The sequence below is a fragment of the Macrosteles quadrilineatus genome, unplaced genomic scaffold, assembly GCF_028750875.1.
Source record: "Macrosteles quadrilineatus isolate MER2022 unplaced genomic scaffold, UCM_ALF_1.0 Scaffold_1__1_contigs__length_201487025, whole genome shotgun sequence".
Taxonomy (NCBI): Eukaryota; Metazoa; Arthropoda; class Insecta; order Hemiptera; family Cicadellidae; genus Macrosteles; species Macrosteles quadrilineatus.
The window spans coordinates 57,732,920-57,760,606 of NW_026542594.1; the positions used below are offsets into that span (position 1 = coordinate 57,732,920).

The following is a 27,687-nucleotide window of genomic DNA, read 5'->3' on the forward strand; positions in this document are numbered from 1 at the left end:
ACATATCTTTAACTAACAGGTGACTGATAACAGGAGGTCAGTACAACATCCTCGAGTCTCCCTTTCCCAGTTCTCTTGCCACACCTGAAAAGTGCGGGAGCACTATTCTGTTCTTGTCCTTCCCGATGTAGACTTGTCTCTGGTGGATTGCCTTTCTCTCCGCTGCCAAGAGTTTGATAGGGATAACTCCAGCAATCACCAAAATGGCCGGTTCGCGGACACCCTGCGGTACGCGGAATCTACCCTTAGTGCCGCCTGATGCTGTACTCTTGCGAGTCTCAACCTGTACGCGTCCTTGTTAAATGTGTCTGCCCACACCTCAGAGCAGAGAAGCACGGACTAGACTGCAGACATTAAGAGCCTTCTACGGCTGGACCAAGGACCCCCGACATTGGTCATAAGCTTCTAAGAGCAGCGACACTCCTAAAAGCCTTGTCCGCGATACAAAAGATCTGGTCCCTCCAGCTCAACTTGTTGTCCACCGTGACACCGAGGTACTTGGCAGTTTGCGTGGTTTAGACAACTACGTTCCCCACTCGTATTAGATCGATGGTTTCAATCTGTTTCTTTGTAAGGATGACAATCTCTGTCTTGCTCAGAGCAGGCGACAGACCATGATCAGCCACCCCGGCATTTAACTTAAAATTAAATTTCAATATTTTTACATTAGTCTTAAGGGTTGGAAAGTTGTTTTGGCAGTTTTAAGAAAATGTTAATAAAGAATTGTAACATAAGCTTGTAACCTACAGTACAAAAGAAAACTACAGTTCGGTCGCTAGTAGTTGAACTAAAACAAACGGGTAGCGGTTATTGGCAGTGCTGGGGTAGGGGTGAGTGAGTAGCAAGACACAAATGTTTTCACAAAAGTGTCCCCGCCAACCCCCTCGCCTAGAAACGAACGGATTTGGTCCCACACACAGAAACTTTGGCCGAACTGTACCAAATACAGTGCAAAAGAAAAGAACATTCCATGGAATACTATTTAGCATTGATTATATTACACTTGGGTTGTATTACTAAGCAAGGGATAGTTACGACTATTCAAAAACGTAGAGTCTTTTACCGCAAAACAAGTTTTTGAACAGCCGTAATCATCCCTACCCTTGCTTAGTAATACACCCCAAGTCTATAATCATTGCTAAATAGTATTAGTTGGAATGTTCTTTTCTTTTGCACTGTATTTGGTACAGTTCGGTCAAAGTTTCTGTGCGTGGGACCAAATCCGGTCGGGTCTAGGCGAGGGGGTTGGCAGTGATACTTTTGGAAAACATTTGGGTCTTGCTACTCACTCACCCCTACCTCCAGCACTGCCAATAACCGGTACCCGTATGTTTTAGTTCAGCTACTAACGACCCGTGTGCGCGCACAGAAGTTTGAAGTTTTGGCCGAACTGTAATTTTCTTTTGTACTGTAGGTTACAAGCTTATGTTAGAATTAATTTATTTACATTTTCTTAAATCTGCCAAAACTACTTTCCAAACCTTAATACTAATGTAAAAATATTGAAATTTCATTTTAAGTTTTCAACAAAAAAGAATTTTCCCAGAACAGAGCCTAGGAGCGGTTTTTGAAATCATTGTGCGCAAACGTTACTCATATTATAGTAGACCCCCTCTTAACCGACCCTAATGGGACCCGACCTCCGTCGGATAACTCAAAAGGTCGGTTAAAACCAGCAATCCCTAAAATCATAATATATAATGAAATGCAATTCCTTTGGAATTATATAATCAATATTTTAAAGTCATACTTGCATTATTTATAAAATAAACTACTCTTATCTCCTTTTTCGTATTGATAGAAAAGTCACAAATAAACAAAAACACGGTTAAGTCTAATAGGCCTACTTTCTGCAACCTCAGGGTTTTTAGGTTCGTGCTTGGAACTCTCTTTAATTACCAATTTCCTTGCTAATATTTTAATTTGAAACTTTTTTTATCATAATAAAGTTAGCCTTTGATTTCTTTTTTACTAAATAACTTTATATCGAATTTGGATAAGATTGTTCTAAAACAAAAGTCTTTACTTGAATCAAGAATATAAATTTTAACAGCTAGGAGGCTACTCGATCCACCTCAGAATTAGGCTAATGTTCTCAAATTGTCCAACACCTAAATAGAATTGTCTGTAATAATAAGATGGAGATTACCAAGTTTCTTCCAAGTTTCCACATTTCTTCTTGTTTAAACTATTTGAAATAATTAGACTATTGGTTTAGCTTTTCACTTTTTACTAGAAAATATTATAATACTAGCAGAGTACCCGTCCTTCGTACGGGGTTGGCATATAAGTATAAAATGCTTATTGCAGTTATGGGTGAGGACATGGTTTAAGAAAGTTTGGTTCTTTTGCTCTACCACTGCCCCTGAACCATAGAAAAAAGTAGAGGTCTCATTGTGTAATGCGTGTGTTAAATGCAAAAAATAATAGGACTGCACCCTATAGGTGCCTTAAAACCTGTTAATGCTATTTAATATCATAGAACTAACTTGTGCAGTCGAAACAGCTGACAAAATTCTTTAATTCCTTTTGGATATATTTTTATCAAATTTAGCAAATTGATTTATTCTATACTAATTTTCCTAAAATCACACTTCGTAACCCTCCCTGTAGCAGCATAACCTAGATACTCGTTAAACCTAATGTTATTGAATTAGATTTAATTGAAAATAGGCTGCAGGTGTGGGGGTATTATGGAATTGTAATTGATGTAGAAAGAAGACTTTGTGGTAGTACATGATTAACTCTAAGTTATATAAGATACTAAAAAAATCAATTCCGGCGGTCCCAATTAGTAGCGTCGGTCGCTTAAAAATAGTGGTGGGAATCACCGAATGAAAATAACCGAATCAATCGGTTATTGATGCTGAATAGACTAATTCGGTTATTTTATCCTGGTTCGGTTAAATTAGTCTTACCGAGCGATTCGGTGATTTAGTTATTTAGTTTATTTAGTTTGTCACATCACTCACATCATCAGGAAACTAAAATTTATTCGGCAATTCGTTCGACTAAAAATCACCGATTGACGCTAAAAGACTAAATGCCATTCAGTTTCCCATGAGATAAAAATTAGTTGTGTTTTGTGACAGTGAATAATGACTAAAATTGATTCGGTGATTCATTCAACTAAAAATAACCGATTGATGCAAAAAATAACTGATTGATTATTCGGTCATGGAAACGATTCGGTTATCCCATCACTACTTAAAAATTTGACTGGCGCTACTGCAACCAGCGCTACTATTCGTATTCGCTAGCAGCTATACCCGTGCCTTGCTACTCAGTATGCAAAAGAGTTAATACTGGTTCTTTGAAAATGCCAAATGGTTTCACTCCCTAACATTTATTGTAGAAACGAAATTGAACTGTATTAGCCTACTTAACTTGATAATAGTAATAGGTCTAGTACTTTTTTGTTAACTCATACTGTGAATACTTATTTAGGCTACCTAGGAAACAAAACCAATGATATATTTTAAGGTATAATAAAAGAACCTGTTTAATGGTTTGGACTGTAAACGAAAAGCTATCACAATAGTTCCAAACCTGTCAATAGTGTAGTTCTCTAACATCTTTTAGGGAAATGACAATCAGGCAAATAGAAATTCGCTTAGTCTATAGGTTTGCTGCAGCAGGGATATTAAATTACTGTTTACACAAAAATAAATCTAAAACATAATTCTCATAAAACTCAGGATAAGGGCCTAGTTTGATACGGCAATGATTATAGAATCTTAATTATATCCTATATCAATGAATAATTTCTTTTTACAATGAAATATTCACTATAAAATATTATTACAGCATATCACAAACATTAGAGCAGACTCAGTATAATTGAGTATAAACATAAAAAAATTATGTAACTGGAAGAATCCTATTATAATGAAATGACATTAACATATGGTTTGACAGCTCCATTTTAGTACCTAATGTAAAATAATGTTTACTTTCAGGCTAGTGACGTCATTATTTTAAATATGATCCCTACCCTCTCTGTTCTAATATTCATGCAGTATTTAAATAAATGTTTGAACCAGCTGTGTGGAATTGTGAAACCAAAATTCATTTGACAGTTAGTTCTGCTTGTTTACATTTTCAAACTTTGTAGGTTTGTTCTTTGTAACCATGGATACCATCAATCAATATTTACTTTTAAATCTCTCACCTCAAATTTTTGAAAGCCCACGGGGCGGAGCCCTAGGACAATATCGAAGCGGGAATAGTTCTATATGTATCCTCAGAGCTGTAGCTTCATTTGTGTGCAATTTGAGACCAGTCGGTTCAGTAGTTTTTGAGATTATCTCATACAAACACACACACACACAGACACCACCTCTTCTTTATAATAGTATAGATAGATAGATAAAAATCATACAAACTAGTTTTTACACTTTCATCAGGCTAGTTCATGGTAGAAGAAGGAGGAAATCCAGTTGTTACCTAACACATGTTTTTCAGCAACAATGTATTCAGGTCTTCTATATCTTGATGTTCACTGTTACTTTTTAGTCACTTAGGCCAATTTATAGTATATGAAATTTAATTTGGGTAAATTACTTTTTGAGATTATGTTTGGATATATATAATTATTTTTACTTTAGCTTGTGTTTGAAATAGATTTTAAACATAGTATATTTTAAATAGGCTTTTAGGCTTAATTGACTGGTAATAGGCTATTTATATATTATTTAATTATACAAAATTTTATGAACTGTTGCATTTCAGTGTAATATATTATAATATTAGGCAACAGTCAATAAAATTCCTATTTTAATAACTTTAGGGCTGTAATGTATTAATTGATGCTTTCCAAATCCATCGTAATACAGTACAGAACCTTTTGTCAAAATTAAAGATACAAGTAACCATGTTGTTACAAGGAAGGGACAGGATGTTTATTACCTCTCACTGTAGGCTCGAGCGAGGCACAAAAACTATCTTGACCTTGGAGTTGGTAACCCCCCTTCCCTGCCCTCCCTACAAGTTGCGTTGTTTGTTTACTCCAGCGATAAGATAATCTGTTCTCAAAATCGTAACGCACTTATGCACTTTATGATGTTATAAATTTGCCGCACAGATAACATATCAGATCAGATGTGCTCGAGCCACGATAACGAATGATGATGACAAACTGACAATAGGCTTTGCTATATTTTTTGTGATCACACTTATTCTTAGTCATATCCTGTGGAGATAAGCGTATGGTTCAATTCTCATCGCCCAGCGTGGGAGCGAAAATGCCGAGATTCCTAGAAAGCGGCGGCATAGACTAATGTTTTATCTATGGCGGCGGTTAAACCGAACTGCTCTCAAAGGAAGGTCGGTTAAAACAAACTGTATTATTTCACGATCGAAGGCGGATAATCCGATTATCTGTTAATACGAGGTCGGTTAAGAGGGAGTCTACTTATAGCTAGATAATTATAGATTTCAACAACTATACAATTTGACTATCCAAACGGTCTGTCTGTAGCAATCTGTCACATTTTAGGTTCAACAAATCTACCTCGGCCGCTTCATCAACGGGCTATCATTTGGCGCTGTGACAGTCGCTGTACCGTTGTACAACAATGAGATTGCAGAGGACCGAGTGCGAGGCAGTGTTGGTGTGTACCTAGACCTCATGTTGTGTGTGGGTATCCTGTGGTCTTATGTGGTGGGTGCTCTGTCCTCTCTCTACTGGCTGTCATTCTCCTGCTGTGTGATCCCTGTAGTGTTTCTCCTCACCTTCTACTGGATGCCAGAGTCACCGGTTCACTTGCTGGCCCAGGGGAAGGCTGAGGATGCTGAAATGGCTATCAGGCTAGTATAGTAACACACTGTCTTTTAATTTGATTTAGTTTGCTAATAACATTCATTCTAAAGCTTAGCTTCAAGTGTAAACATAGGTAGAAAGAAGTGGAGTAAACACGCATTTACTAACTTCTTGTGGGCATATTATATTATGCTGGCCAAGAAGTAGGTATTTACATTACGAGCATGAGTTTCTACAGGAAGCTTGGCGAGCACAGAATTTCATGAGGGTACCATCTTTATCATTTGATTACCAGATTATCTTTAATTTTACTACAGCCTAACTACAGCCTAGCTCTAAACAAATATAGAGTTATTTGTTTATTTAAAAAATTAGTAGATAGTTCTCTACACAACTGATTTATTAGAGATTCCCAATAAAGTCTACTATCTAGGTATAATCCTAATAGTTTTACTGGTTTAATGCCTTAATTTATAAATTTATTTTTAAAAAATACAATGTTTTCTGTTGAACTATTAATAACAAGTAACCCGAAGTAACCCATCTTATATATTTAAAAAATTTGGGTTTTCTTTTCCGAGTTCGTTTGGCTCTTCTACCAGACCGATTTTCATGATTGAGGTCTCAAATTGAAGCTATGCACGCACAGATTTGCCATCAAGCATCGGCATATATTTATCTATAATCCCACTCGGCTTATACGTAAAAAAAATTTGATCCCCATGTATTTCTTATGGGAGTTAAATTTGTGTTTTCTTTGCCGAGTTCGTTTGGCTCTTCTACCCGACCGATTTTCATGATTGAGGTCTCAAATTGAAGGTATGCACGCACATATTTGCCATAAATCTTCAGGATATATTTACCTACTGTATTACTTGACAAAAAAACATAATTTGATTCATTTTTTAATTCTTACTTCAATTTAAGATGTATTTCACCAGTTATAATTATATAATCCTATATATTTGGGTCTAAGGACCTTAAGTGAAACACCGGCTTTCATTTAAGCTATTAGTTATTCAAATCGGACGAGTTTCAAGCAAACGCAAGGTGATCAACCAACATAAAAACTATTTTTCATAAGGTTTTTCTATGATTAAAAATCAATCTCTCCAGTATTGTTTATGTTTTTTATATGTTTTCGACTTAAAATAATCAGTAAATTGTTGGCTTTAATTTGAGTTATTGATCATTTGAATCAGTTAAGCTCAAGATACTTGATTACTCAATCAGAAATCATAAATTTGATTATTTCTCGGATATTATATTTATTTGAACGCTGCAGAATAGCATGGGTCCTCTAGTTAACTTTAAACCATCCCTCAGCTGCTATCATTGAATTATTTTCTTCAGTTAATAAACTATTTAAATCATTGCTTTGATTCAGAAGAGTGGTGTCATCAGCATAATATAATACTGCTTTTGTGCTTTACATGGCATATTGAAGGCAAAGTCATTTACTGCAACTAACTATGAATAGGAAAGAACCCAAAACCGATCCTTGAGGGACCCCTACCTGAATTGTTTTGAAATCAGAATGTTCTTGATATTTTACAACCATTTCTTTTCTGTTACTTTAGTGAGAAGATATTAACTGTAGTTCAGCATTCCTAACCCATAACTTGCTCAATTTGCTTACAATTAATTCATGAGAGATTGTGTGAGAACTATTAAAGTTGCAGATGATAAATATTTATTTTCAAAGTTTTCCAAAACATTCTCTACTATTGTTTCTATGGCTTTGGTTGTGTTCAAGGTTTTACTTTGGTTGTACAGTTTTGGTTGTTGAAAATTGAAACAGTTGACAAAACAATAACAAATCTTTGTTTGTTTACATCGGCAAAATCAAAAAAAGATAGTAAACATTACTTTCGCATAGTAAACATTCTGTTTATGTAGTAAACAACCTAATGAAGAATTTTCGCAGGTGATAAACATGTACCGTAACGAAAACAGGTCATTTTAAAGTAGTGTAGCGAAAACCAAATTACTGATCAAAACACTGAAAAGCTATTAGTAACATTAAAATGTTTTCTACAAAACATATACCTTTGGATACAATTCTTTAGGTTATTGTAAACATTTGTTTGAAAGATTACCAAATTAAGGTGTAAATACAGCTGGCCTCAGGTGAGAAAGGTACATATGACATGAAGACAATTTTTGAACTTCTAGGATAGTGATATTTTACTTCTAGGATACTGTCGGTCAAAAATAGCTTCATAGCATAGGTGATATTTCATAGATGTTGTTACATAAGATTATACAGCTCTAATGATTGCTTGTTGTGGTTTTGGCAGGTGGTTGCGAGGGGCTCGGCCACACCACCAGTATGATGCTGGTCCTGAACTGACCAAGCTACAGAGACTGGTGGATGATGCAGAAGACAGGGAGAAAGCTCAGATTAAAATATCCGATCTCGCCACATTCAGGGAGAAACTCGCTTCGTTTTCCTTTCGGTAATGAATTAGGTGTTGGTATAATAAAATTGTTATAACACTAAGGATTTTTTTCAAACACAGTGGAATTCTTCTAAAACAAAGGTTGAGTACAAATTATACATCGGCAAGTTATCTACGCTTTGATAGGAATCCACATAATACTCTTGACTGTTTACAAGTGGATTAACCACCCTGTGAATTAACCAGGATCGCAATAAAATCTAAATGAAAGAATGCAAGTTATTGCCGAATTCAGGGTACTTGAAACCCACTAGGCCAAATGTACATGAGCGGCCCCCGCCCCTCAAGTAGAATTTCACTGCAATCACGGCTAAATCATGAACACCTCCTGTGATAACGGGATCATCATTTTTGTCACCTGCAATCGTCGCGGTTGAACTAACAACTATTGTAGAAAATATGATTAATTTATGTTCTAGCCTACAACTTTTTCACAAAACGCTGTGGCTCACTTTCCTTTGCAGCCCTAGGCCATGGCCTTATCGGCCTAGTGGTAAACTTGGCATTGATACAAGTCAAATGTGCGTTATACAGCAATGACTAAGATGTTCAGCTGATGGAGGATGCCTAGGATGCATCTCGCAGCAGACATCTCAATTATACAGTTTGCTGTTGTGTACTTCCTCGACCACTGATGTGTCAATCCTTTCTAACTGCAGTAGAGTCCCTCTTATCTGAACTCCTCGGGACCGAGGCCAGTCCGGATAACGGGTTTTCCGGTTAAGCCGACGTCCCCAAAAACTTGTTAAAACGGACTATTTACTGTGATATTTGACTTAAATTTAGGAGAGCATTGTATTTAGACATGTAATCACTGGTCTCAAATATTTCCCAAGAGAACAGTCGTTTCAGTACCGTCCATTTCCTGCCGATCTAGTCCAGTTAAACCAATGTGCTGATAACAATTTTCTGGTTAAGGAGATGTCATTTCCGTCGAATGTAGTCCGATTAAACCGATGTCCGGTTAAAAGGTGTCCGGATAAGAGGGAGTTTACTGTATTTGACAAGTAAGATTTTGTGTATGTTTAAATTTTTGTCATTACTAGCCCTATACTTAGGCCCTCCAATATTATTTGTTTTGTAAATAGACAAGTGTAAAGTATAGTTAAAAGCACTGCATTAAAGCTTAACTAACTACACATTCAAAATTATTGATATTGTTATTGATATTTCCTGTGCATTTTGGGTTAGGTTTACATCATCTATGATCACTCAGCCATTAATTTTAGTGGATAATCAGGAGCCCACTGTAGTTAAAGGCTGAATGGTTATCAATATGATAAATATTGTGAATAACTACTATCCAGCACATCATGATAATGGTCACAGCCTGACGATGGAAACCTAGTTTCCGAAAGCGCTTGTGATTAATACAGTTAATTATATTGGCCTTTTTGAACTTTTAAATTTAGCTATACATTTTATTATCAGTTATTAATTGAATGAAATAGCAACAGCTGACACATTTTCATTTTCTAAGTTAAAGTTCCTGCACTTCACAATTTAAGTTCTAGTGAAATATTTTACTGAAATAAAAGTTGTTGAGCATGAACACACACACACAGACACCCCAGATATTTTCACAGAGATACTGGTACCTACAAACATATACTGGACCCTATATATTATAAATCAATATTTGTAGGTTTTCAGAATTTTTGTTACGCCCAAAAAGTTGTTGCTATTAATTATGTAAACTAACCTTTTCTAAGAAACGGTAAACGCTAGAAAAAAAATAGCGTATTTTGAAGGTCATTGTGTTAGTAATAGAAATATTTATAATACAAAGGCTTATTGTCACAGATATCATTGATATCAACTAATTTGCGCTCGCTAGTAGGACTCATCACAGCCGGGAGCCGCCATCTTAGTTAGTATTAGCATTGACTTTATATCTACACAGATGTAGATATAAAGTCAATGGTATTAGTGAAAAATACTGGCTTCACGTCACGGCCAACATGCTCCATCTATTGGTCTTATGCACGTCTTATGTGATCGTTGGTATAAACGATGTATAAATAACGATGAGTTGTTTATCGTTACCTACTTTTCACAACAAGAAACTTCCCCCTCCCTTCTTCCCCTATGATCACTCTCCAATCATAGAGCAGAGCAGTACGTTGTATTGCACTCTTGAGTTGTATACCAATTGAACATTCTGTATTCATTTTGTCAAGGTAATACTTCAATTTGGTTTTCATGTTTTCTACATGTTTAATGTATTCAATTAAACATTTATCTCTTGTCATCTACCTACACCTGTTTTTCATTGTAATAGGCTTTAAAAAAACTTATATCGTATCCAAGTTATCCTGTAAAAATTGATTTCACATTTAGAAATACATTTTTAACTTTGGGTTTTGCTAAAGTGTATATGATGAGTAAAAGTGTAAAAATGTTGAATTTCTTTGAATAATAACAGTAGTTGAAAAAAGTATTTTATTGCAAGTATTCTTCTAACCTAAACTTATAAAAAAGTTCTTCCCAAAATTTTTGGGAAAAAATTTCACAAATAGGGTTAAGTTATGTTCAAGGGGGTTGGGTGGGGGAATTCTAGGTGGTGCTGATTAGGGTGTTCACTTAACTCTGAAAAATTCCTAGAACCGGCTCCGCCTACAAAACAGTTTGTGAAAGTAAACATCTGCTTGTAAATTACCTATATTTATTTGTAAACATTGTACAGGGTGCGGCATAAAGAACTCCCCGATTTCTAAGGCTAGCGATAGCGAGCAGCAGCGATGTGGAGTGGTGGGGGTTGTGACGTTGAATAGATGCGTACATGCCGTTTCAGTGTACGCCATAGCTTGGTCAGGGCAGCATCGCGCATTTGTTGTGGAGCAGTTCATTCAAAATGGCGGATCGCCTGTAACCACTCAACCCGTCTTTCGCGTTCACTTCGCGCTTGGTCGGCGGGACCCTGTTCCCGATAAAAAAACTATTTACTCCTGGGTTACCAATTTTTGACAGACTGGTTCTGCTCTGAAACGTAAACCTCAAGGACGACTGAGAACTGTTACCAGCCTAGAAAATGTTGCTGCTGTTCGGTACTCAGTTGAACAATCCCCTCAACGTTCCACGAGAAAACACGTAGCGGCATTACGAATGTCTGATCGTAGTGTCAGAAGAATTCTTCATCAAGATTTGAAGAGGCTTCCCTACAAGATCGTCGTGGTACAGGAGCTGAGTGAGCGAGACTTTGATATGCGTACAGCATTGTGTCAACATGTTCTTCGACTCATTCAGGATGAAGATGTTGTGATCTTTTCTGATGAGGCACATTTCCATCTCTCTGGTATGGTGAACAAGCAAAATTGTAGGTATTGGGCTGAAAACAACCCCCATGAACTTCATCAACGACCACTAATAGCCTAGTCCAAAGGTTACAGTGTGGTGCGGTGTGTTTAACAAGGGTATAATTGGGCCGTACTTTTTTGAAGAAAATGGTGCGACTGTGACTGTGAACAGCGATCGTTATTGTTCGATGCTCCGTACTTTTTTGCAGCCAAAACTAGCTGAAATCTTTCCTGATCTGGCCAATGTATGGTTCCAACAAGATGGTGTGTCAATCATTGACATAGGTCAAGGAAATGTTTCCTGGACATGTCATTTCAATGTGCGGTGACATTGGATGGCCACCGCGATCACCCAGGCTTGAGCCCGTGTGACTTTTTTTTGTGGTGCTATCTAAAGTCAAAGGTATTCGAACACCGCCCTCAAAGTTTGGAAGCCCTCAAGGAAAGAATAAGGCACGAAGTTGCAGCCATCTCACCCGACATGACCCGAAAGGTAATGGACAACTACCGGGAACGTTTGATCCAATGTGTTAACACTGGAGGCCACCATTTAAATGACATTTAATTTAAAACACGATAATTTTACATTATTGGATTAAAACAACATTTGATTTAAAGCCCTATAATTTTATATTGTTTTAAATGGCATAATGTGTGTTTTTGGTAAATAGCAATACAAATGTCACATCTTACTTGGTTTTGTTTTTATTAGCTTTCCTAATAGGGGAGTTCTTTCTGCCGCACCCTGTAGTTCCAAAAGTCTGACATTGGACCCCTTAAAACCCTCTGGGGGGGAGCCCTTTTGACGGATCTGCACCAAACTTCACATAAACCATCCTTGAATAATGCCTTATAATGCCTGAAAGTTTCATTAGAATATGTCAAACGGTTTCGGAGTCAATAAGGTGCATACATACATACATAGTTCTTTTATAGATATAGATAAATCCCAAAGTACCCATGAACTTTTGAGAAAACTACAAGTTACACCAGCCCCATAAATCATATACTGTACTTAAAATGTTCGTCATGAGGTGAAACCTTGCGCAAAACTATCCATTATTTCATAAATTGTCCTAATGTCGTAATTCCTATCTAAAGGGAACTTTCCATATACCTAATGTTAAAACCCCAGCTGTACTTATTTGTTTGTTATTATTAAAACGTTTTTATTAGGTCGCTTTCTTGTCCGCTACAAATTTTGCAACCGATTTTATACTAACTTCCCGATGAGCTAGGGACTTGAAACTTGAAACATATCTCACAAATGGAAGACAATGCAATATTATACAATTTAATTTTCATATTTCCCTTGGGCTACGCCCCATGGGCTTGTTTTTATTAAATCGATTTCTTGCAAATTTTGATACTTCCCGATGAGCTAGAGACTTGAAATTTGAAACATAGCTCACAAATGGATGACATTGCAATATTATATCATTTAATTTTCATATTTCCTTTCGGGCTACGCCCCATGGGCTTGTTTTTATTAGCTCGCTTTCCTACAAATTTTGATATCAATTTTAAACGATGTAACCGATAAGCTAGAGACTTGAAATTTGAAACATAGCTCACAAATGCATGACAATGCGATATTATATCATTTAATTTTCATATTTCCCTTGGGCTACGCCCCATGGGCTTCCAAATTTTTCATGTTTACATTTTGAAAGGATGTAAATATATCAACTAATAAGTCAGCTGTAAATACTTAAATTTGACAGTTCAAAAAGCAGAGGTTAAGAGGTACCGGTTCTGCTCCCAAGAGATTCTTTATACAAACAAACATTTCAAAATAAAGATAAACAATCTGGTTGCAGATATAAAGGAGTCTATCTATATATATAATACGTGAAGCCGTTTTTTGTTAACGCAACTCCTCCCTTATTTGTGGACCAATTTCAACGTTTAAGGTGTCAAAAGATTCGTCTCAATATGTATTTTTGCAATAAGGTTTTAAAATTATAAAATTCCTACTCTTAAGGGCGTGAGACCCTCTCAAAGGTCGGGTTTTCCCCATAAGAAATACACAGAACAAATTAAAAAAACAAAATCAGCTGTTTATAAAAAGAAACTCATTAGCTTTTGGGGAGTAAATATTAATGTTTGTAATTTTCAGTAGGTTAAGACCAAGTTAAACAGTTAATCAGTTTTGTTGGAAGAGCAGAAAATGCCTCAAGTTCAATGAGTTATGTTTCATACAATGCGGCTCATTGAGCCGAACGGGTGCTCTAGTTTTTTAATAATGTAATTTGTTATTTATTTAGTATTCTATAAAGTAAACAATAAATCAAATAGATTGATATATTTATAGTTAGTAGGTAGGCCATACATGCAATCTAATACATAATTATATGCAAAGAAACTCAAATAAACCTTAGATTTCCCACATGCCTCTGTCTTAATCTGATATAGACGCTTGAAATAGATTTAACATGCACACACATTAAAACTAAAAAGTATAAAATAATTTATAAATAAAAAACTTTTTTAAACAAAACGTTTTTTTTTTAAATGCCCTAAAAAGTAGAAAATAATTTACAAATAATTTATAAATATGTTGAGAGAGTATTAATACTTGTACGATTTAAAACGAAAAACGTGGGGTGCATGCAATAGATAGTTTACAATTACCTTCACCTACTGAACTAATGTGTTATTATCAATTAATTGCATCACGTTTAATGTCATGTACAGTAGAACCTCTTTAATCCGAACCCCTGTAATCCAAACGTCCACTAATCCGAACCCCTCATTGCTGTACTCTACACACAGTACAGCAGGTCTTTATTGTATACTGTATTTAATTTACAGTACTGTTTATTCATCATGTTTACTACTGTATTAAATAAACACTGTATTTTACTTTATAAAACATTTTTTCACTTTTCCCAAAATAATGTTGATCAATTTTAGCCATATTTTAGCTATTGTTATGTAAAAACAACAATATGTCCTGTAATCCGAACTATTCAATAGTCCGAACTACCCCTGGTCCCAATTAGTTCGGATTAAAGAGGTTCTACTGTATCTCACTTATTTCTTATACCACGTTGATAATTTTAACATATGATTAAAGAGCATGTCTTCTAGTTTTATAATCAATTGTTCAATACTCGTTCTTGCCATTTACTTGGGTTTGCTTACATCTAGTTCAAAATTATTACAATTCATGAGAAAATGTTTGAGAAATTTTCTTTTGTGTATTTTAATTATGACTCTAGTTTATCATTGACATCTGTAGCGTGTGCTACGCAGGTGTTTTTTTTTCTTTTCTTTGGGGGGGGGGGGGATAAAACAAGAACAAAGTGTATATTCCACCAATGCCCCAAAAATCTTCAGAGCTACGTGAACGCATTTGCATTGCCATAGATTCAATCAGCCTTTCAATGCTAGCTGGAGTATGTGCCAAATTACAACATCAATTGGAAACTTGTTCCATTGCTAATGGATGCCACATCGAGCACTTGTAGGAGTATCTAAAAAAACATTTAATACATTTTCTTTCTATTGATGTGGTTTTCATCAATATTTGTACAGTATTAAGGCTAAATATAAAGTGTTAAAACCTGATGAATCATTTATAAGCACCCTGTAATTTTTTGCGCCCTTCAATAATAGTCAAGTCAAGTCAAATCTTTTATTTTCACACAACGTTTTACAGATCCAGCATAGCTGGGAAACAGGTGAAATGGTAATGGACAATTAAAATACATAAAACTATAATAACTATACAATATGCTAAGAAATCAAATATATACATAATTTAAAAAATCATTAACTTTGTAATACCCTTTATTAAGCAGCAATTTGGTAACTTCTTTTTTGTATTTTTCAATAGATTCTAATGATTTAATATTATCAGGCAGTTTATTATACAGTTTTTTCCCTAGATATTGTGGAAGGGTTTCAAGTGAGGTAAGTCTATGAATGGGCAGTTGTAAATCATTTCGATGTCGTGTTAAATAATTATGGTTATGGTTTTCATTCATAAAAGATTCAAGATTTTTTTTTTATCAAGATTAATGTCTGCAGGATATAAACTGACGGAAGTGTTAATATCTTCAATTCTCTAAATAATAATTTACAGGATCGCCTAGGTTTTGAAATGTCATAATTCTAAGGATCTTTTTTTGAATTTTGAAAATGGTTTCGGCATTTGAGCAGCTACCCCAGAACTCTATTCCATACAACATGTTTGACACAAACACAGCGCAATAAACAATCATCCTTGTCCTGAGGTCAGTAACATGCTACAGGACAGACATCTGAAAACAGACTGTATTAAGTTTATTAGCTAGGACTGATGTGTGACTTTTGACTTACTTGACTTATTTCCTTGCGCTCCTAGGGGGAGCATAGGGCCTCGACGAACCCTCTCCAGCGGTCCCTTTGGTTGGCCGGCTCTTTTGCCCTAGCCCATGTCATGCCCTGACTATTTAACTCCTTCTCCACAGTCCGCCTCCACGTGGTTCTTGGTCTCCCTCTTCTTCTATTTCCCTGTGGGTTCCATTCCAGGGCTTGTCTCGCTACTGTATCTTATGGTTGCCGAAGAATATGCCCAATCCATCTCCATTTTCTCCTATTTATTTGAATAGCAATATGCTCCTTAGTCCAGTCAATGAATGATCCAAAAGTAGGTGTAGAGTGCGTGAGCAGGTAACTAAGCGATTCCTTCAGAAACTTGTTCAGGGGGCTTAGGGTGTTAACATACCAAAAGTCCTGACTCCTAGGTGGTGAGCCAGGGGGTGGAGGGGGGAAAAAGGGGGGGAAAAAGGTACGCATTTTGGGTTTTTTGATTATATCTCGAAAACTATCAACTTTTTGTATACTATAGTAAATTATAAAATTGAAGAAGATTAAATTTTCTACAAGAAAAGTATATAATGTGTTTATTTTGGTTCACAGATTACGAGTTATAACTTATTTAATTGATATCTTATTAAAATACTCCTTCCATAAGAAATACATGTAAATTAGTATGCGAAATGGGGCGAATCCTATCCGCCCAAAGGAAATATAACTGATATTCTGGAAATATTGACAAAATTTCCAGTAGTTTGACACTTTAATCATGAAATTTTGTCAAAAATTAAAGCGAGGGTGAGCGTTTAAAAATGGGATGATTTAAGGTTTTTTTTTATATTTCCAATAAAAGAACACCAAAACTCGAAATTTTGTTACCTCGCCCTCGCCTTAATTTTGGATCAATTTTAATGATTAAAGTGTCAAATTACTGGAAATTTTGTCAAGATTTCCAGAATATCATTTATATTTCCTTTGGGCGGATAGGATTCGCCCCATTTCGCATACTAATTTACATGTATTTCTTATGGAAGAAGATTTTAATAAGATATTAATTAAATAAGTTATAACTCGTAATCTGTTGATCCAAAATAAACACATTATATACTTTTCTTGTAGAAAATTTAATCTCCTTCAATTTTATAATTTACTATAGTATACAAAAAGTTGATAGTTTTCGAGATATAATCAAAAAACCCAAAATGCGTACCTTTCTCCCCCCCCTTTTTCCCCTCTCCACCCCCTGGCTCACCACCTAGGAGTCAGGACTTTTGGTATGTTAACACCCTAAGCCCCCTGAACAAGTTTCTGAAGGAATCGCTTAGTTACCTGCTCACGCACTCTACACCTCATTCCTTGACTGGACTACCTGGTTGGTTCTGGCCCACAAATCTTCATTAGAGATGACTTCAGGCCACCACACCCTGAGAATGGTTCGTAAAAATTTATTAACCCAAGTCTGCAGTTTGCGTGTGCTCGTGTTTGTCACCTTCCATGTCTCACAGCCAAAAAGAAGGACAGACTTAACGTTTGAGTTAAAGATCCTGAGTTTAGTTTTTATTCTTATTTCAGAGCTCCTCCAAACTGGCCTCAGCTGGGCAAAAGCAGCTCTTGCTTTATTCAAGCGGTTTTCCATGTCCCGATCGGCACCTCCTCCTTCAGTCACCATACTGCCCAAATAACAAAATTCATTGGCCCGCTCAATATCATCCTCTCCTGTTCTGAGGGGAGTGTTGTTCCGGTTATTTAACCTCATTTCCTTGGTTTTTCTGGTATTTATTTTCAGGCCCACCTGCTGTCCTTCTACTCTTAGGTCATTTAGTTTAGCTTCTATATCTCTGAAGCTTTGGGCCACAATGCAAAGATCATCAGCAAAATCCAGGTCTTCAAGCCTTGAATTGATCCCCCACTAGATTCCCCTGTTACGCTTCATTACTAGGTCTAAAGTCATGAGAAAGAGAATAGGTGACAACAAACATCCTTGTTTGACTCCTGAGTTACAGGTTATTGGCTCCGACAAAGACTTGCAGTGCTCCACTTGGCAGGAGTAATTCTCATACATGGCTTTTACAAGCCTTATCACCTTTGGAGGCACACCAAAAACCTTCATTGCTTCCCACATCTTCTGTCTGTTGATCGAGTCAAAAGCTTTTTCAAAGTCAATGAAGACCAGATACAATGCAGCTTGGTGTTCTGAAAATTGCTCCAAGATTATTCTCAATGTATTTACATGATCTACGGTAGATTTGTTCTGCCGGAATCCCGCTTGTTCCTTTCTAATTTGATCGTTTATAGGCTGTTTAGTTCTATTTAAAATAATTCGAGCAAGGATTTTGCTACAAACAGGAAGAAGCGTTATACCCCTCCAATTGTTGCAGTTGGAGAGATCACCCTTCTTTGGAAGCTTTATTAAGACACCTTTATTCCATTCATCCGGGATTCTTTCTGAATTCCATATACTGACCAAAAGAGGATGCAAGATGTGGGCTGATAGAACTGGTTCTACTTTCAAGGCTTCAGCTGGGATGTTATCAATGCCGGGCGCTTTTCCGGGTTTTAATTCTCGTACTGCCTCCTCTATTTCCTCTAACCCTGGTGGTTCTTCTGATATTCTGGGATCAGGGATTACTCTTTGGTTCCCTATTTCTTCGTAATTCTCATTCACTTCTATACCTCCTGCCATATTCAGGACTTCTTGAAAGTGTTCATGCCATCTCCTAATTTGTTCTTGTTCTGAGGTTAGAATTTTCCCCTCCTTATTCTTAACTGGTTTATCCCGTCTCAAATGTTTCCCTGAAAGTTGTTTAGTGATCTTATACAATTCTCTGGAGTTTCCAACATCGGCTGCTGTTTGAGCTTCTGCTGCCAACTGGTTGATGAAGTCCCTCTTATCGTGTCTCAATCTTCTTTTAACTCTTCGATTTGCTTCATTGTATTCTCTCAGGGCTTCAGCCTTTTGTCTTCTTGTGTGGCTGTTATTCAACACTGCTTTCCTATGACGCCTTTCCGTCAAGAGATTCCATGATTCCTCTGTTATCCAATCTTTACGCCTTACATCTTGGAAGCCTAAATACTCTTCACATGTCTCCGCGAGTGTATTCCTTATGTCTCTCCATTGACTTTCTGTGTCCTCCTCATGTAGCTGTAACTCCTGGAATCTATTCCTTAGTTCTATTGTAAAGCGGTCCTTTACTTCTCGATTTTTGAGCTTGCTGGTGTCATAAAACGTCTTTTTTCCCATTTTAGCGAATTTCCCTATAGGGAAGTAGCTATTACCGTAGGTCTCATGGTAAGACTTAGGCCCGGGACCGATTTACTTTTTCATTTTGATGTCCCCAGAGGCCAAAAACACCATTCGTTCAAATTTTTATATATGTATATATATATATATAGATATATATATATATATATATAGATTTATATATATATATATGTGTCCGTGAACACGATAACTTGAGTAATTTTTATTCGATTTTGATGAAATTTGGTTTGAAGGTGTAAGGCGGGATAAACTTGAATGAGTTCGCGATCCAGGATGATCGGACCACGGGAACAGGGTTTTATGGGGGGTTTTATGGGGTAAAAATTGGTTTTTCTCACTTTTGACCCTCAAAACACAAAATGTCCCAACTTTTCTCTTAACCTTCTTAAAGAGCTTTAAAAAACAAACAATTCAGTATATCAAAGTGTTTTTGTACGGTTATTGGTTACGGAGAAAACTAAAAAAATTGTAAATTTAAAATTCCCATGTTATTCTTATGGAGAATATTGTAAAATGTTGTAGTTTGCTTGTTTATGGATATATTTTGATCAAACTTGGCAAATTTATTTATTTTATAGTAAGCTATCAATATTTTACTAAAAACACACTTTATTAGTTTCCTTGTAGCAGCAAACCTAGGTACTCGTTAAACCTAATGTTATTTAAATAGATCAATTGAAAATCAATTCAGCCAAATGGAAATTCGCTTAGACGGCAGGTTTGCTGCGGCGGGAGTATTTCTTTGTAAATTGAACAGCAGAAATCTTAAGACGTATTGTTGCAATCATGAGATGGTGATCGCTTCCTATATCGGCTCCTCTCTTATTTCTCACATCCATTAGAGATCGCCTCCATTTTCGGCTTGTTGCAAAGTGATCCATCTGGTTTTCTGTATGTTGGTCGGGAGACTGATGTGTATTTATCCCAATTTAAAGTGTTTTGTACCTGAATGCCTGAAGATTTTGTAGATGACGTTTCATTAATATTATCTCCCTGAAAATTAATATTTAATTCGATAGTTTCTCTGTCATGAGTAGTTTTATACCAAATAATTTGAGTTTTAGAACAATTTAGACTCAGCCCATTTGCTGTGAACCATTTGTTTAAAAATCTTCAAAAGTTTGGTTTATCAAATTTTGTAAAGTGTTGGGGCTGTTTGATTTTAATATAGCTGTTGTGTCATCTGCGTATAGAACAAGCTTTGAATTTATGTTAAAAGGCAGGTCGTTAATATAGATGAAAAACAACAAGGGTCCCAATATAGATCCCTGAGGTACACCACAATAGATCATTTTCCATTTTGAAAAGTTATAGATGTTATCTTTAAAAATAATATTTTTTTGAAAGCGGTTTGTAAGATAGGATTTCAACAACTTCAAAGCAATTGGAGAAAAATTGTAGGTAAAATTTAACCTTAGAAAATAAAATTTTATGTACAACACAGTCAAAGGCTTTTGACAAGTCACAAAACATTCCAGCAATATTCTGAGACTTATCAATGCTGCAACCGACCTCCCACAAGAAGTCAGACAGAGCCTGAGTTGTAATCAATAGTAATTAGCTGTTTCATGGTGGTTGTTGGCACATTTGAATTTTCAAAACATACAATTGCAATATGGAGATGCAGTTCTTTGAATGGCAGTGTATTGTTTGCAGTGTATTGAATGGTTTATAAAGACGAAATCTGTCAAGTGTTTTTTTGTTTTTTGTCTGGGTGTTTGTGAAAGATCAATAGAATGTATATCGCTCGTTGATCTCTAACATGGATAAACTAACAAAATGAAGCAAAGAGATGCCTTTGAAAAGATATATAAAACACATGTTAATTAATTGTTTGCAGAGTTGTTCGACATTGTAAAACATAATGCTAGCAATCAACATACGTTTTATATGGTGACAACATGTTTTTAGATGGTAGTTCGAAAACTAAAAGAAATGTTCTTTTAGTTTTCTAACTATCATCTAAAAAAGAAATACGGATAGTTTAAATTTGAAAGTTGATTGGAATTGCAATACCTTTAAATTTATATGCAATATGTTGTATACTATTCAACGTTTTGGCTATTTAGGTATTAAAAAAAAACTGACCTGCCCATGCGGCTGTGCCTTAATTGGCCGAATCATTAGGATAAAAAATATTTAATAAATATTTTTTGATGGAGTTCTTGTTTGATTCTTCTGCCTTGAGAATCAATGTTATAGTTACGAGATAATACCCCCACGATAAGAATAATTTGGGAATTTTAAATTTACAGTATTTTGTAATTCCTCCTTATCCATGCATGGCAACAATTTAGTATAGAATAATAGACTAATTACATACAATTACAATACAATAATTCATAGAACTCATCAGTTAATAGTAATTTCAGTGTTAAGTATGACCTTAAGATTACGTGGCTACAAGTCAGGATAATTCCTTCGAAAGAGGTTTATATTGTTTTTGTAAAACACTAATAAACAAGGTCATCCCCAGATCGAAAGAGGTTTATATGGTTTTTGTAAAACACTAATAAACAAGGTCATCCCCAGAAAAGTTATAAAATATTTTACAAGTACTGAGTAAGAAAATTATTATTTATTAAGTCGAATCAAATAAACTAATCTAAATTTATTGTGAGGGTTATTTATTTTTAACTCACTTTGTTTTGAAATAGCCCTTGTACTTAGCAATTGCTCTACCTTGAGCAACGGTAAAGAACAAATTACAATTTAAAATAAGAGTTGTTAGCGCAGCAACGCGCGCCGGGTAACTGCTAGTTCCTTATAACTAAAAAACGTTTGGACAGTCTTTGTTAAACGCTTGCAATTAATTTATATGCAATTTATTAATCTTTTACTGACATAAATAAACGTGCAATCTAATTTCCAAATATACTGTACAATGTCCTTTATGTTTTTTTATGTCTCGTCTAGTTGTGTTGCAGTAAATACTCAAACTTGTGTGCCTATAAACTTTTTGAACTACTATTATGAGGAAGGCACAGGTGGGTCAAATCCCAAACAATGGACTTTGACAGGTAGAATATACAGTCAGGTCTCAAAACAAGAGACTTAAGACAAATGTCCGGATTTTTCGTTGCACTAATAACAAATTGGCGGTGAAAAATTACTTTTAATAACCGCTTAATACCCTTAATGATTTTTAGCTACCATTTTGTTAATAGTGGTCCGATTTCGATTTTCCTTATGTCAATTATTTAGGGTTTTGTCAAGACCTGTAAAATGATACCAAACTTTACCATACTTCCTATTTTAAAATTTTGAGCTACCCCTAACCCCCTTCCCCTAAGGGCAAAATTTTCAAAATTAACCATAATTATTGTAGCCTCTCAAATCTTAAAACGTTGACACAAACCGATTTCAAATATCTCAAATAGTTAAAAAGTTAAGGGGGGTGCAAGTTACTTTTCAGTAACCCCTCATGTTTATTTGTTTTTGTAACTTTTTAGGGCGCCATTTCGTTGTTAGTGGTCCGATTTTGGTTTTCTTTATGTCAATTGTTTTGTTTTGTCAAGGCCTGTAAAATGATACCAAACTCAACTATACTTGCCGTTTGAAAATGTTGAGCTACCCCTACCCCCGCTCCCTAGGGGAAAAATTTTAAAAATTAACCATCATTTTGTTGCCCCTCATATCAAAGAAGGTTGCCGCAATCAGATTTCTAATATCTGAAAAGGTTGACAAGTTAAGGGGGGGTGCAAGTTACTTTTCAGCCACCCTGTATATTCAAGTGACCAACTGCCAGAATCTTTTATGTGATCAAAATGACTTTTGAGTTGGTTTTGAGTTGCCAGTTTGAACCTTGCACGGGCTTCAATGTTTTTGTGTCTTGTCATGTGTTGTATTTGTATACAAATGTTCAATTTGTATATTTAATGTACTGTATTAATTTATTTAACTGTTGAACAAATGACCATATTAGAAGGGCTTTCCAGTTTTATTTTAAAAACAATCATCTAGTTTAGTGTACCACAACACACCCAACGATGAAGTAATCTCCGAAACGGCCGTAGTGCAATAATAATACTGTACATCTAGATTACAAAGACAGTAGGAGTAGACCTAAGTAACTAATTTATCTATATATTTAGACACAATCTGTCACGCCCAAAAGCCATTTGAAATTAAGTTCCCAAGTAAGATTCCAGGACTTAATCCATCTTATACTTATAGACTTGTTAAACAATTTTAGAAAACCATCAGATATGAAGGGAACAAACGACATACAATACGTATTAAAATTACAGGTCTACGACAACCAAAGCTGTTGGAATAGCGTTTGGCCTCATGACATTCCAGCGACTGAGTGGTGTGAGCGCAGTTGTGTACTACACTGTTGACATTTTCCGAGGCGCTGGAACTTCTATTGCCCCCACAACTGCTACCATCATCGTAGGAGTAGTGTCTGTGGTAGCCTCTGTAACCAGCGCCTGTCTGGTTGATCGTCTGGGACGTAGATTTCTTCTGATTCTCTCTGACGCTGTCATGGCTGTCAGTCTTGCAGTCATGGCTGTTTACTTTGCCTACAAAGAGAGTGGTAAGACTTATTGTCATTTTAGTGTTTTTTGTCTTACATGTGTTAATGGTGGTTGGATTGTTTCTTCTTCTGTACCTTTCACCTTTGGTTTCATTGCAAACATTTGTCTGCATTTGTACACCCATTTTGCTTTATTAAAGTTAGATTATTGTTTTATAGCAATAAATTTGCAAAGTACAAACTATGCTACTCATATAGTGACACATAAATATGATAAACTTCACATCAATACAAGTTTAGATGTTTTTACAAATGGTTCTGAGAGTAAGAATTAATTGTCCTTTAAATATTTTACTATGTACAATGTAAGAAAGATTTTTTTGGATGCAGACATGTTGCTGTAAATCTTGTATAATTTAATCAAGCCTACTTTGTTTTATTAAGTCATAAAAATGTGTCGTAAACCTACTGTATTGTAGATCCTCAATAATTGAATGCATGTAATGGTTACAGGTGTGGACATGCGGGCTTTGGGTTGGTTACCGGTGGTGGTTATTTGTATACTTTACGGTATATTTCGTGTAGGCCTGGGACCTATACCTTGGTTTATGATGGCAGAAGTTCTACCGACGGAAGTGAAATCTTGGGCTTCATCTGTTGTTGTTTGTCATACGTGGATATGTACATTCCTTGTGACTAAGCTGTTCTTGGTTACTGTGGACTACATTAGCTTCGCTTACACATTCCTTATAATGAGTGCTATTGCATCGATAGGGCTTATATTTATTTTACTGTATGTGCCAGAAACTAAAAATAAAAGTTCAGAAGAAATAAGAGATGTGATATCAGGAAAGTATAAAGTAATATATACAAAATTGAATAATGACACGTGATCCTCTTCTCTCTTTTTGACACGAGCAGAGAATGAAAAGCTGCGATGAGGACTAGTTTTTGGCTACCGAGGGAAACTTAACAGGTCACAATCATATGGATAGCTAAGTAAACTTTGCACAGGTCAAAAGGCTGTAAAGCCTACCAAGAACTAATAATTTATTATTATTTTGTTGGGTATACTATCAATTGATAAAAGGTAGCCATGAATGATCGGCTTTTGTATTTGTAAATGCATTAACTATTAGTGGCAAAGTTCAGATGCTGGGTATTTTATGCTAAATATTGCAAATGCTCATACGACATTTCTCAGGGTACGACAATCGGCAATCCTCTGGATTTTATGTAATTACCTTTAAAACCTTTCCGGGTTAGTCCCGTCGATATTTTTTGCCACTCTATCAGCAACAAATAAAGTAATCAAACAAACCATACAAACAATCATAATACTTGTAAACAACCTCATTATACTATTTTAATGGGTACAGTCCAATATTATTTCCATAGAAATTTCCAGTAGGTACATACATAATTTAAGAACAGAAAATTGTTAGTAAAATTATTGCTTTATGGTAACTTCATTGAGGGCCTATTGAAGAAACTCATGCGGTACCTCTTTGAAATAGTGCACCGTACGAATGCTTGGTAATTTTACTGAGCTCCAGCTGATTTTACTGAGCCCTTTTTGAAAACAATCACTTTCTTGTCTAAAAATAGACCAGAAATAACCTGCTTACTTTATATTGTGGCAAAAAAGTGATAAACTACGGTAGTTACTTCTTACTTGATAAAATGTTTACATATAATTTTACAGGTCAAGTGGCAAAAAGAAAAAAGTAAACCAAAGTAAAAGTAAAAAAGTAAAAGTAGAAATTTGAAAACTTTTGTATCATGATATCACTGTTACTCAAATAGCCAAAGTTATTACAGTTACCATAGAATGATAAGATTTAACATTACTTAGCATTTTACAAATGTATATATTTACTGTGCTTTAGATATTTTATTGGTTTTCTATGACCACACAAAATGTTGGTGCTAGGATGTTATATATTGTTTATTCGTTTATACAAACTGGTATAAAATATGATTTTAGACCAGAGATTAATTTATATTAGCCATACATTTTCAGTAAAATGAACAATCTGTGTCAAAGAGTGTTTTTGTCTTACATAAGCTTATATCTCATAGTTGCCTATTATTTAATGTTTTTAATTTTGGAGCACATCAATAATAGCCTAACTAGTTCTATAATAAGAGACGTCAATATAGCTACTTGTGTATTATTAAGAGCGCAAAGTATGTAATAGCTGAGTGTGGCATTACATTTTTTGAGGGATGGCAATACTTAAATGAGTACAATTCATCTCACTTAATTCTACACTCACCCTTCATTCATATTCAGATGAAATTACACAGCAAAGTGTATACCGCTGTCTTACCTTTCATTCATATTCAGATGAAATTACACACCAAAGTGTACACCGCTGTCTCACCCTTCATTCATATTCAGATGAAATTACACACCAAAGTGTATACCGCTGTCTTACCCTTTATTCATATTCAGATGAAATTACACACCAAAGTGTATACCGCTGTCTTACCTTTCATTCATATTCAGATGAAATTACACACCAAAGTGTACACCACTGTCTTACCCTTCATTCATATTCAGATGAAATTACACAGCAAAGTGTATACCGCTGTCTTACCTTTCATTCATATTCAGATGAAATTACACACCAAAGTGTACACCGCTGTCTTACCCTTCATTCATCAGATGAAATTACACAGCAAAGTGTATACCGCTGTCTTACCTTTCATTCATATTCAGATGAAATTGCACACCAAAGAGTACACCGCTGTCTCACCCTTCATTCATATTCAGATGAAATTACACACCAAAGTGTATACCGCTGTCTTACCCTTCATTCATATTCAGATGAAATTACACAGCAAAGTGTATACCGCTGTCTTACCTTTCATTCATATTCAGATGAAATTACACAGCAAAGTGTACACCGCTGTCTTACCCTTCATTCATATTCAGATGAAATTATACACCAAACTGTACACCGCTGTCTTAAAGATTAGAATTTACATTTTTTTCCTTGCTCATTGACTTCAAAGTTCCTTTGTTACCTAATAAAATAGTTTTATGGGTTTCATATTCATTGTATGCTTAATCGTGTAATTGTTTCTTGAGTAGGTCATTACAGTGGTATGAATAGTTACGTCTTTTCTGAATCAAGACAGAGTCCAAACTCAAGTCTAGTCCATTGATTTTAAAGTTCCTCTGTTAGTAGAATCAATTATTTCATGGTTTTAATTGTATGCCTAATCAAGGTTTATGAACTATACGTTTACAATAGGAAAGTAATTTACTAGTAACTTGGGATCAATATAGTAATAGTGTTGTAGTTGTTGTGCGAAGAACTGATTAATTTATATTGTGTATCATGATAAATTCAATAAAAATAGTTCTAGTCATCAAGATATTTATTCCGTTAACTTAATTAACAGTCGCAACTCACAATAAAAGAAAATCTAGCAAAAACAAAAGAAACCACATAGGTATTACTGCTGGCCCACGAAAGGCATTATTAGCCCCCCCCCATCATGACAGAGGGCTGAGGAATTATATAGTTTAAGGAGTACTTAGGTTTGCTGCAACGGGGGGGAGAAAAAAGTTTTTTTGTAAAATGTGGAATAGTTAAGCTCAAAATAAATTTACCAAATTTGATCAAAATATATCCTTAAACATGCAAACTATAACTGTTTACTTATTCTCCATAAAAATAACATGGGAAGTTTAAATTTACAATTTATAAAGATTTTCTCCGTAACCATTAGGCGCATAACAACACTTCAATATACAAAATTTTTTTTTTTTTTTTTGCTCTACAAAATGGTTTTCAAAATAATGCTAAATTTTATGTTTTTAGGGTCAAAAATTAGAAAAACCAATTTTCACCCCTATAAACCCCCGTTTCCATAGTCCGATCACGCTGGTTTGCAAACTCGTTCGAATAAGTGTAGGTTTACATGTTTATACAAAATTTCATTTTTCATATGTATGAATTTGAACAGATGGTGTTTTAGGCCTCTAGGGACCTCAAAACAATAAAAGTAAATCGGTCCCGGGTCCAGGTAGCCTATATCCATGAATTCTACTTATTCAGTATATGGGAAATTCGCTAAAACACCATTGATTTTCATATGCATGCTTT

At 35.4% G+C, this 27,687-nt stretch overlaps 1 protein-coding gene across 5 annotated transcripts in view; it reads left to right on the plus strand.

Moving 5' to 3' along the window:
* Nucleotides 1-27,687, plus strand: part of LOC128983202 (facilitated trehalose transporter Tret1-2 homolog) — an 86,782-nt gene that overhangs the window by 45,736 nt on the left and 13,359 nt on the right. For 4 of the 5 annotated variants that reach the window (XM_054402402.1, XM_054402403.1, XM_054402405.1 and 1 more), the window contains 3 exons: nt 5,498-5,808; nt 8,062-8,220; nt 23,337-23,626. In XM_054402402.1, coding sequence (XP_054258377.1) covers nt 5,498-5,808; nt 8,062-8,220; nt 23,337-23,626 — 760 coding nt within the window. Of the gene's footprint in view, nt 1-5,497; nt 5,809-8,061; nt 8,221-23,336; nt 23,627-24,079; nt 27,310-27,687 lie in introns of those variants that run through there. The other variant, XM_054402404.1, reaches the window with a different exon arrangement.